This window comes from Carcharhinus amblyrhynchos, chromosome 13 (genome assembly GCF_965287045.1).
Source record: "Carcharhinus amblyrhynchos chromosome 13, sCarAmb.v2.hapA, whole genome shotgun sequence".
Lineage (NCBI taxonomy): Eukaryota > Metazoa > Chordata > Chondrichthyes > Carcharhiniformes > Carcharhinidae > Carcharhinus > Carcharhinus amblyrhynchos.
The window spans coordinates 62,759,539-62,771,821 of NC_137336.1; the positions used below are offsets into that span (position 1 = coordinate 62,759,539).

The 12,283-nt window shown below is 41.8% G+C and overlaps 1 protein-coding gene across 2 annotated transcripts in view; it reads right to left on the reverse strand.

The window, feature by feature from the left end:
- LOC145351949 (dedicator of cytokinesis protein 2-like) overlaps positions 1 to 12,283 on the reverse strand; it is a 595,946-nt gene that overhangs the window by 451,968 nt on the left and 131,695 nt on the right. For both annotated transcript variants that reach the window (XM_080201765.1, XM_080201764.1), the window contains 3 exons: positions 9,829 to 9,954; positions 4,785 to 4,909; positions 84 to 182 (listed from right to left, as the gene is read on the reverse strand). In XM_080201765.1, the coding sequence (XP_080057891.1) occupies positions 84 to 182; positions 4,785 to 4,909; positions 9,829 to 9,954 (350 nt within the window). The remainder of the gene's footprint in view (positions 1 to 83; positions 183 to 4,784; positions 4,910 to 9,828; positions 9,955 to 12,283) is intronic.

Below are 12,283 nucleotides of genomic sequence, written 5' to 3' on the forward strand. Positions count from 1 at the left end.
AAGAAAGAAGCTACATAAATGTGAGTAATTTTTTCTTATAATTCCCGGTTGAAGCTGTATAATATTCCATTGGTTTCACTAACCTTGATTGTCTCCATCCAACGGGGCTGTTTGACCTGATAGTAGATGACAGATCGATATTCACTGACGGGCTTGTCTCCCGCACCCAAGCAAATGGCATTCTGCAACAGAACAGTTCAATTTTGCAAAGGTTGGTTGAATAACTTCTGTATAGATGTGTAATATCAGAGCTCCGCTTAACAGAAGTCCTGAATTATACCAAATATTGGTAATCACCACACTGTTATCATTAACCCATTCTTGAATGTTCTGCAATTCACCCAATTTCATTTTATTCTCACTCTCCCACCCTCAGCAGTATCTCTTTCTGCTTCCCCAAGGCCTGATTGCTAGACTACGCTGCCAAGTTTAGCTTCAGTGCCTCATCCAGTGTTTATCCTCCATGGGTTACATCTTATAACATCCAGTATCCCACATTTTGCATTGAAGTGATGGCCTCCAAGAAAGAGCTCATCCACCTGGTTTCACACTGCGATTTTCCAGGAGATTAAACTGAAAGATCAGGGGTTGAAATTCTAACAGACTTAACCCCTTCCCAAATGTCCCAGCACTCAACCTTTTTGGGAAGAGAATTCCAGATTTCTCCAATGTTTAGTGTGGAAAGAGCACATCCTAATTTTATTCCTGATGCTGCAGTTCCAATTTTCATGCCTTCTCATTCTTGATCTCCTCACCTGAGGAAATATCTCATTTTTAAAACTTTTTTCATGGGATGTGAGCATCGCAAGTGAAGTCAGCATTTGTTGTCCATCCCAAATTGCCCTTGAGGGCAGTTAAGAGACAACTACATTGCTCTGAGTCTGGAATCTCATGTAGGCTAGACGAAGTAAGGATGGTGGATTGCCTTATCTAAAGGGGCATTAGTTAACCAGATGGGTTTTTACAACAATCAACATTACTGTCTGATGGTACTGTACCTTTAAGAAATGTATGTTTTTGTGCTGAATGTGTTTACTAGTCTATTCCATTTTATTGGAACCATTTTGTCTGGCTCCAGCAGCACTGTATTGTTCCTGCAGCAGCATAATTGATTTTAATGGCTGCAGTGTTTGCTTTAATCTGACATAATACAAAATTCTATTGTTTTGTGTTTTCCCCTGGGATTGCAGAAGGCCTTGATTAGGTTGATTGACAGTTAAGGTCAAATGATTGGGTATAACTAGGCTTATACAGAGAGCTCAAGGCAATCTGCTTTTGGAATTTTTTAGAGAGAGGGCACTTTCTCTGTATCTCTTGCTCTGTCTGAAGTGGAGACTGGAATCTGCCAAAAAATAAGCTTTCCCCTGTAAGAGTCTACTGGTTGAGGGTGGAGCTTTCTCTGTACGAGCATTAGAAGTCAAGTGTCTGTCTAGATAACGGTCCAGAAGTGTCAAAAGTGTCAATGATGAACAGAAAGAAAACTGCATTTTAGTGATCAGGTCAACAAGAAACACCATGCTAGCCTGTCTGAAATAACACTTGGAGCAGAATCTCCAGGACTAGGGTGATCACATCTTAACAAATCTTTGCCTTGCCTCAAAATGGAGTCAAATAATTTACCGGATTTGTTTTTTTTTCAAACAATTACCATCCTGGAATGATAAACAGTGAAGCTAAATGTGAATATTGTACACAGCAGGAGAGTTTACAAACAAGACCAATTAATTGTTGATGTATACAAATGGGTGTATTTACACATCCAATACTGAACCTATCAAATGAGGCTTGCAGAGGCAAGTGATTGACTGATTGCTTGCACATACTTAAATCAATTAGCCATTCCTCATAATGAAGTAGATTATTCCAGGATTCTTCTAGAAAATAAAGATTAATCTCCTGGAAAGTGTTGCTTGGGAAAAAATGCATAGGGGCATAAAAAGTAATGTGTTTTCTATTTTCATTCAACACTTTTTTCCATATTTTATAAACATATTGGAGATGAGGAAGAGAAGGTCTCTGTGACAATTAAGAATCTTTCAAATGGATAATGAAGATTTTCCAATCAGTGAGTGGAGGAGTTGCATACGAGGGTTTGTGGTTAGGAACCTGTGGCCATGGTGAACAGATGGAAGATATATGATGAGACCTCCTAACATATGTCCAATCACCGTCCACAATTGTACTATGAAGGGAATGATATTGAATCTACTGAGCTGAAGCAGGCCATTCAGCCCAATGGATCAATGCTGGTGTTGATGTTCCACATGAGATTTCCCCAATCTATCTACCTCATCTCACCCTAACAATATCTTCAATGCTTTCCTCTATCTCATGTACTTGCCTAGGTTCTCCTTGTGCCTCAACCTCATCCTTGTTGTAAGAGATTCTATATTCTCACTATTCTTAAGAAGTTTCTCCTGCATTTCATACTGAACTTATTCATGACTATGTTATATCAATGGCCCCTAATTTTACAGACTAATGTGGGGAAACATCACAATGCTTACCTACCCTGTCTAACACTTCAAAATGTTAAAGCTGTATGAAATCACTCGTCTTCACTACTCAAGAGAAAATAATTCATATATTGAAGCCTTCTCCACTTTACACGCCCGTCCCTGATTATGCAATTGTCCATGTTATGGTGCCCTCCCTGCAATTTCTCCATTTATTGGTGCCTTCCATCAATAACCCCGTTCACTGATGCCATTGCCACTTTACACCCACCCCTTTCCCCCCTTAGTGGTACCCAATTGCCCGATGGTGCCCAAGGCAGACTTTCATCTATTTGCATAGCTAGTTTTTCCTGGAACAGATCACCAGTGTGTCATCAGAGGTTTGTAGCTTGAGGGGCACCACTCTACATCAAGTATATCTGACCAGAAGTCTCTCCTGTCCTTACTGCCTGCCATTGACTGGATGGTTGGATGGACATTGCAGGTTGATATTCAATCATAAGGCACATCATGAACACATTTTTCTTGTTCATCCATGTGCTGGGGTGAGACCCGAACTCAGAGCTTCTGGCTCAGAGGCAGGGACACTACCCACTTCACAAGACATCCACATATTTCTCTATTCACTGGAGTCCTTAACTAATTCCCTCATTTACTGCTGTACTGCCCCATTCTCCCCCCCTCATCCTTTTTTCTGGTAGCATTCCATTTGCACATTCCCTCAAGTCTCCCCAATTCCTGAAGCATTACTGTCCTTTCCACAATTCCAATTTTATTACCAACCCCCAGGGCGGTGAGCCTAACATCAGTAGTGGGTAAATTGTTGGAGGGAATTCTTAGAAATAGGACCTATATGCATTTGGAAAGACAAGGACTGATTAGAGATCATCAGCATGGCTTTATGCATGGGAAACCATGACTTACAAATTTGAGTTTTTTGAAGGGGGCGACCAAGAAAATAGATGAAGGCAGTGTGGTAGATATTGTCTACATGGACTTTAGCAAGGCCTTTGACAAAGTACCACAGGATAGACTGCTCAGTAAGATTAGATCTCATGAGATCCAGAAAGAACTACGCAATTGGATACAAAATTGATCTGCTGGTTAGAGACAGAGGGTGGTGGTAGAGGATTGTTTTCCAGACTGGAGGCTTGTGACCAGCGGCGTGCCGCAGGGATTGGTGCTGGGTCCACTGTTGCTTGTCATTTATATACATGATTTGGATGAGAATACAGGAGGCACGGTTAGTAAGTTTGTGGATGACCCCAAAATTGATGGTGTAGTGGACAGTGGACAATTTATCTAAGATTACGAAGGGATCTTGATCAACTGGGCCAGGGAGCAGATGGAGTTTAGTTCAGATAAGAGGTGGTGCATTTTGGTAAGATAAACCAGGACAGAATGGTCGGGCTAAAAGAAGCATTGTCGAACAAAGAAACCTAGGGGTGCACAAATAGATGGGGTGTGAAGAAGGCATTTGGCACACTTGCCTTCATCCATTAGAGCATTGATTGCAGGAGTTGGGACATTATGTTACAACCGTACAAGACATTGATAAGGCCACATTTGGTGTACTACATCCAATTCTCATTGCCAGACCATAGGAAGGATGTTATTAAACTGGAAAGGGAACAAAAAAGATTACAAGGATGTTACTGGGACTGGAAGCTTCTTCCCTGGAATATAGGAGGATGAGGGCTAACCTTAGAGTGGTTTACAAAACCATGAGGGGAATAGATAAGGTGGATAGCCAAGATCTTTTCCCCAGGGTAGTAGAGTCCAATACTGGAGGGCATAGTTTTAAGGTGAGAGGGGAACTTAAGGGACATGAGGGGTAATGTTTCCACACAGAGGGTGATGCATGTATGAAATGAGCTGCCAGGGGAGATGGTCGAAGTGGGTACAAGTACAACATTTAAAATACATTTGGACAGGTACATGGATGGGAAAGGTTTAGAGAAATATGGACCAAATGTCGGCAAAGGGGACTAGTTTAGGAAACCTGGTCGGCATGGATGAGTTGGACAGAAGAACTTGTTTCCGTGCTGTATATCTTTATGACTCTTCCTTCTAATTTTTATGTTCTTGGTCACATTGCGGACAAGATTAGCCTTTAACCTAATTCTTAAAGTCCCTGGTTCAAGATATTTCTTGTACACACTGGATATGATTACACATTATGATCCACTTGAATGAAACCACTGAGAATTAGCCCACAAACCATTCCACAAGTATATTTTCAGGAGAGCAGTAAATTTTGAAGCTTATTGTTCTTGCTCTACTGGCTGCCATTGGTCACTATATTCAATCCCGAGGAGAAATAATTACCGGAATAATTTTACCGTCTTCACTGCAGACACACATTATAACTTCCACATTCTTCTGTGTGGTCTTGTTGTACTTGTCAAAGTCTCCGTACAGGATGGTGATGTAAATGTCATTTCTAACATCACCTGCAGAGGAATGAAACAGTGAAATTCCCTGTGATGAGCAGTTTTGCAATATTTTGGGAGGTGACAACAGACATGTAGTGCTACAAGTAACAAAATGCCCTCCAACATATCTCATCTTTCAGTTCTCCATTCCAGATGATGGATTGATGTTACAAACTAGATTTCCCAGTGCACAGTTTTGAGTGACAACAGCCCATTATCAGCAACTCAAGCATTCGAAAAAGCATGGCCCGTACTATTTTCAGGAGGGAGTGTTCATTCATTAACCCATCCATTTTTCAAGTTGTATTCTCGCTTAATCCATTTTTATTTGTTCTTTCATGGGACGTGGCCTTCATTGGCTACACCGTCATTTGTTGCCCATCCATAACTGCCCTTCAGAAGGCGGTGGTGAGCTGCCTTCTTGAACTGCTGCAGTCCATGTGGTGTAGATACACCCAGGGTGCTGTTAGGAAGGGTGTTTCAGGATTTTGACCTAGCAACAGTGAAGTAACAGTGATATATTTCCAAGTCAACATGGCGGGTGGTATGGAGAGGAAATTGCAGGTGGCGGTGTTCCCTTCATCTGTTGCCCTTATCCTTCTGGTGGTACCAGTTGTGGGTTTAAAAGGTACTATTGATGGAAGCTTGATGAGTTGCCGCAGTGCACCTTGTAGATGGTACACACTGCTGCCACTGGGTGTTATTAGTAGGGGGAACTTAATATTTTAGGTGGTGGATGGGGTGCCAATCTAGCGGACTGCTTTGTCCAAGCTGCTTGACTGTTGTTGAAACTGTACTCATCCAGGCAAGTGGAGAGTATTTCATTTCACTCCCAACTTGTACCTTGTCGATGGTGGACAGGTTTTGGGGAGTCACGAGGTAAGTTACGTACCGCAGAATTCCCATTAATTGACCTCCTCTTGTAGTCACAGTATTTATATGGCTAGTCCAAATCAATTTCTGATATCCCCAGGCTGTTGATAGTGGCAAGTTCAACAATGTCAATGTCAAGGAATATCAAGGAGAGATGATTAGATTCTCCTTTGATGAAAATAGTCATAACCTAATAGTTATGGGGTGTAACTGTTACTTGGCACTTGTCAGCCCAAGCCTGGATATTGTCCAGGTCTTGTTACGTTTGGACATGATCTGCTTCAGTATCTGAGGAGTTGTGTATAGTGTTCAACATTGTGCAATCACCAGCGAACATCTCCACTTCCAACTTTATGATGGAGGTCATTAAAGAAGCAGCTGAAAATGATTGGGCCTAGGGTACCATCCTGAGGAACTCTGGCGCATGACTTGCCTCCAGCAACAACAATCATCCTCCTTTGTGCTAGTTATGACTCTAACCAGTGGAGTGTTTTAGCCCTAAGTCCCATTGATTCCAGTCAAATGCTGCCTTGATATCAAGGACAGCCATACTCTCCTCACCTGTGGAATACAGCTCTTTTTGTGTGTTTGGACTAAGGCTGAAATGAGGTAAGGAGCTGAATGACCCGGAATGCAGAGTAATGTGTAATTGCCACTTGCTAATACTGTCAATGACCCCTTCCATCACTTGGCTAATAATCAAGAGTAGATTGGTGGGATGGTGATTGACTGGGTTGGATTTGCTTTTCCGATGGATAGGACATACCTGGAAAATTTTCACATTATGTAGAAGCCAATATGATAGCTATACTGGGATAACTTAGCTAGGGGACATGGCTAGTTAGAACATAGAGCACTACAGCACAAACAGGCCCTTCGGCCCACAAGTTGCGCCGATCACATCTATACCTACCAAGCCATAGAACTATCTGTAACTTCCAAAGCCATTAAATCCCATATACTCATCTGGAAGTCTTTTAAAAGACCCCAGCAAGTTCGCCTCTACCACCACTGACGGCAGCCGATTCCACTCACTCACCACCCTCTGAGTGAAAAACTTTCCCCTAACATCTCCTCTGTACTTGCTTCCCAGCAAGTTCTGGAATAAAAGTTTTCAGTATAACTTCAGAAGTATTGTCATGGTTTTTGTCGTATCTAGCACCTTCAGCTGTTACTTGACATCTTGCAGAGTGAGTCAAACTGGCTAAATACTAGATTTGAAATGTGCCATTATTTTCTCATTTGTTTCCTCACTCACAATCCCCTTAAATTATCAACCACTCATCTCATCTGCTTCACCCTTTATGTCGCTAACATTTCCTGTCCCTTCATTTCTAATGTTGTTATGGAATTTAATCACTGTACCAGACATATTATGAGTGGATGAATTCTATTGAAAAGGATCAGGAGCTGCAACAGATGCCTATGAAAAAATGACCCCTGATTCTTAGGAGGCCTGCGTGTGAATTAGTCAGGTTTAACAAAGAACAACAGCACCTGAACACTGTTCTCTCACCAGGATTATAACAATGCTTGACATGCTAATCTGGTCCCCTGCAGAGGAGAATAAATCCCCATGTCAGATTGCACGCGAACACAGAGCGGGCTTCAGAAACCAGCCAAATGACGTCAAATTCACAGCTGCTGAAAACAATTTCACAACAGGCAGGACTGGGGCCACCTGTAACCTCAGCTAGATCAAGCTGATAACTGCACCTTTGAAAGGTAAAAGCTTTGACGTGCAAGGGCTTCCCAGCTGTATTTTCCCGAAATAAAAACAATAAATGCCAGGTAAACTCAACGGTTCTGGCGGCATCTGTGGAGAGAGAAACAGAGTTGACGTTTCGAGTCTACCTGATGCGGACTGACCTGTTTTGTGTTTCCAACAATTACAATTGCCTTTCATTTGAGAATTGAAAGCAACTCCAAATTTAGTTTAATTTTATTGTCAGCCAATCATGTAATTAGATGTTTGGTAGCATGGAACTTACTGTTGTAAACAGAAAAGTATTGTTGAAGCTTTTCAACCTGTTCCCATGGAGATTGCACTAGGCAGCAGTTATTCCCAAGCCTTTGCTTAAATTCAAACCAGGCAAATCAACTCTGATTAGTCAAGGTGTTGTCATGAAGAATTTTCCATGTTAATCTCAAACGCGCAATGAATAATAATCAATTGTCAGTCAGCTTGCAATGGGGCTCACTTACACTGGCTAGACGCCATATATATTCACGCACAGGGCTCTATCCTTTGTAAGTAAAAATAACATGTCCAGGCATTACGTCCTTTTCAACTCAATAAAACTGTGAAGGACAGCATTTCCTTAGTGCATTCTCTAAGTAAACAGCTTGACTAGAGTCTATTTGCCAACTAATCTGTATCTCTTTTCTCATGCATTTTAAATTGTCATTGCCTTTGAAATTTGGTGTTCTTCCAGCTGTCCTGATGAGTACAAGGTGGAAAGATTTGACAGTAAGCCTTTCTAACACATAATTGCTTAAAATAAGCTCTGCTTTCACTTGGCATTGTGTGACAGAGGTGATAAAGGATTTTTCTGAAGGTATACATTTGACCATGATGCGGTTTCCCCTTCAATGGGGCGACTCGGGAAGATGCTAACTATCATCTTTCAGGATAGAATCTTAAATGCTTTCATTCTAAAATGTGGGTCAAGGCTATTTCCAGATCCTGACCCTTCAGGCTTTTGAGGTCCAATTAATGGCTGCCCCCAGGACCCCCATCTAACTGAGGATGGTGGGTGGTCTGCACAGACAGGAGGGCACCTGGCATTGGGCAGCCCAACAGGTGGGGTGGCATGCTGTTCTAAGTGGGGGATTGAAAGGACATCTCAGGATGGCGGCACCTTCTGGAGATTTTTAAAAGGTTACATTAAACTATGCCCATAGTTAACATGGTATCTCTGTAGAGGGGAAACTGTGGCTGTTTGGCACCTGCAGCTCCTGGGTGGGAAGTTAAAGGAGGCTTCACAGACTCCAACGCAACCTTCCATCCCCTATCCAACCTGCTGCCAGGAGGCAGTCTCCAGGTACATGCTGCCTCAGCCTTACTGGCAAGATCCCAGCAATTCACCAACTGAGACCTACATGCCAATAATTAGCACAGCCAGGCAGCTAGCTAACTAATACCAGTCTCACCCCAGTTCCAGCAAGATCCCTCAGACGTTCTACTTGATGTGCACGTTTAAAAATTTCCCCGCCCTTCTGCCTTCTGAACCACCTCCGCAGCTGATAAGATTCTACCCTCAGTATTTCTGCGTGCTGCTTGCGATTAACGACTGCAATTAGAGAAGAATCTCTGTGAAAAACCTTTTGGGTCTCAGACTCCATGCTCAAGTCAACACCAATTTTATCCACTGCGAGAGGGCTAGTGAGAAGATTGAAACAGGAGGTTTCAAACTCTAACCCCATTCTTGGTAATTTAATCCTTCATAAATCTAAATCCAGCCAACAATGAAGGTCTTGCAAAAGCCAAGAAGTAACATTTAAAAGCTGGAGTGCAATAACATAATTGACACCTTGATTTCAACTTAGCTGCATAATAGATGGGAATTCAAGAGATGCAGGAAAGTGGCAACTTCGTGCAAGCTGTGCCCACCATACCTTCTAATTCTATCTTTTACTCTCGATCTATGCTTCTAAAACTTTATTCTAACTCTTTTAAACTCTTTAACAATTCAATCTCTTGCTTCCCACCTGCCATCAGGCTTTTGAATGGATCTACCCCCACATTAAGTTGATCTTTCTTTCTCTGCACCCTAGCAATGACTGTAACAGTACATTCTGCACTCTCTCCTTCTCCATGCACGCCATGCTTTGTCAGTACAGTGCACAAGAAACAATACTTTTCACTGTATACTAATACATGTGACAATAACAAATCAAATCACATCACCTCTTAGATTCAAGGTCCTACTCCTATGGACTAAGAGGGTCAAAAATGCACTTCCTGTGCCACACACGAAGCCTCCAGGTACCCTCCCATCCATCCACAGCACGAGTTCCAATCATAGAATATAAATCAGGAGCGGCAGCCCAAGTAAACATACCTGGCATGATGATCTCTGGGAATCCCAGTTTCCTGGCCACCACTGTGGTCCTGTCCACTAGATGTGGATAATCCTTCCTGATTTGGGGCACATCCCCCACCAACATTTTCATTTTAACCCATAGGCCTGTAAAAGGAAATGTGAAACAGTATTTAATATTTTGTTCATCCGTACCCTCAGTAAAGACGTAAGTGGTTGTCGCTGACAGAGGCTGTGTGGTTCACAGTCTCTGTAACACAGGCATTCTGTGCTTTTCCACAGGTTTATGGCTGTAAGTTATACCTGTCCAGGTTCTTCTGTTATCACCAATATGGATCATGAAAGGGATTTTTCATGGTCTGCATTTACATACATTGCCAGGGCAAAACTGTTGGTAAACTCTAACTTGTATTTAACATCATACCGACTTTTTACAATACAGACTCAGTATACAATTTACAATATAGAGTCTCTTTGAAGAACAGTCTCACTCCATGTTCTGCTGTGAAGTAATTTTATGCTACTGATAATGTACATTATAGACAGGATTGTCTGGCCTCTCTGAAGTATGTTTCTCAGAGGCAGAAGGCGGTTTCCGTGTTCAATGGGATTTCTCATTAAAGCCACCCTATGCTCATGGTGGACTGTTAGGGGGACCAGAAGATCCAGTGTAATGTCCCTTACATTGTTAATGTTACTTTAAGTGTGTAGTGGGATTGTTAGTGCTGTTTAATGCCAATCTTCATATATTGCTCAGACAGGTAACAAGAAAGGATGAGCTAAAACCACTTGCCCAGCAAGTGCAGAACTGCAGAAAATAAAGGACCTAACTTCTAAAACTGGTTATAAAAAACAGAAAATACCAGGGACACACAGCTGACCAAGCAGTGACGTTAGAAACATTTTGAATCGATGACATTCTTTTCAGATGCAAAGAGGTATCTGAAACACTGGCTGGAATTCTTAGGCTGTTCAGACCCTGCCAGCGAGGATGGAGAATTTGGCACTCTGTTAAATCTCCATTCTCTGCAGCAGGACCTGAGAATCCAGCTGGCATGAATGGCTGGAGAATCCCACCCATTAGCTTTGTTTCTGTCTGTAGATGCCACCTGACCTGTTGTGCATTGCTAATATTTTCTGTTTCTCTTTCAGATCTTCTGCTCTTGTAGTATTTTGCTTTTGTCCTAAAACTTGTCGGCTGTGTAATTTATCAATATACTTCCATAAAGAAATCATGAATGCACTGATTTTACCTTTGATACGCTTGTTTAAATGTGACGTTGTGACGTGATTCCCTAACTATGTAATAAATAGGTAACTTTAGTTGAAAACTGTTTTCACACAGAAACATTACAAAAGAAACTTAACATCTGACTGCAACTCATGAAGTAAGTATTTTGATGTGTGCATATATACATATAATATATATAATACGTATTATTTTCGCCCAGATTCTGGTTCATTTAATAATTTGACAGCTGGCACTGTCTCTTTCTAACTATTTCAGACACATTAGTATGAAGCATTAAGATAGTTGTAATTTGATCCTGAGTGAGATTGCGTAAATCAATATTGTCCACTAGTTCAAAAGTCATACTATAATCGAAAATGCTGAAAGATAAATATATTCACATTTTTCAGTTGCTGCCGTGTTTAGTTCAATGTAATTAAGTGAATTGGTTTTGCTATATAGAACTGCAATGTCATCACCCAAGCAGAAAAATTCTCAGCTCGGCCCTCTTCATTACTGAGGGGTGGGCACAAACTGCCATCAAGCCAGCCAACACTATGAAAAGTTCAGAGGCAGTCACAGGAACTGCTGAGTGCTGAGGTGGGCTCTTTTAATAGGTGGCGCCTAGTTGCTGTGGAATTTCATCCCAGTTAAGCACGAAAATCCAATCCTCTCTCCTCCTAGATGCCCTCCCCACACGCTCCCTATGATCCCCCAGTGGTACTTCCATGCCCATTATGCACCGTATAGAATCAAAGAGCCCTGTAGTGACAAAAGGATGTGTTAAAAAGAAGTGTTTCAAAAACAGGTGGGTGGAACACCATTGCTTGCCACAGGGACGTTGCCTGAGAGCTCAGGATCCCATTACTCTGAATCCCAACAGAAACATTGCTTTGATGGCAGCTCTGGCTCTCTGTTGTCAATTTGAACAATATTTGTTTACATGAGATTAAGAGGTCTCAAATACCTGCAGCTTCTGTTATTGACTTTTTAAAAGGTCTGGCTGAGTGACACTTTTATTGGACTGAAGGTAAATGGCTTTTTTAACATTATGAAAAATAATGAATCAATGATCAGTTGGCAGCATAGTTTTAAATAGACGGCACAAAGGATCATGGGGGTAGAGGCCATAGGCTGACATGGGGGGAATAAGGAGGACCTTTCTATTTCACCATATAAAAGATCCCCTCATTTATACTTTGGCTCATGAGTCCTCTGAACTGCCATGAAATACAGCTCGATCAT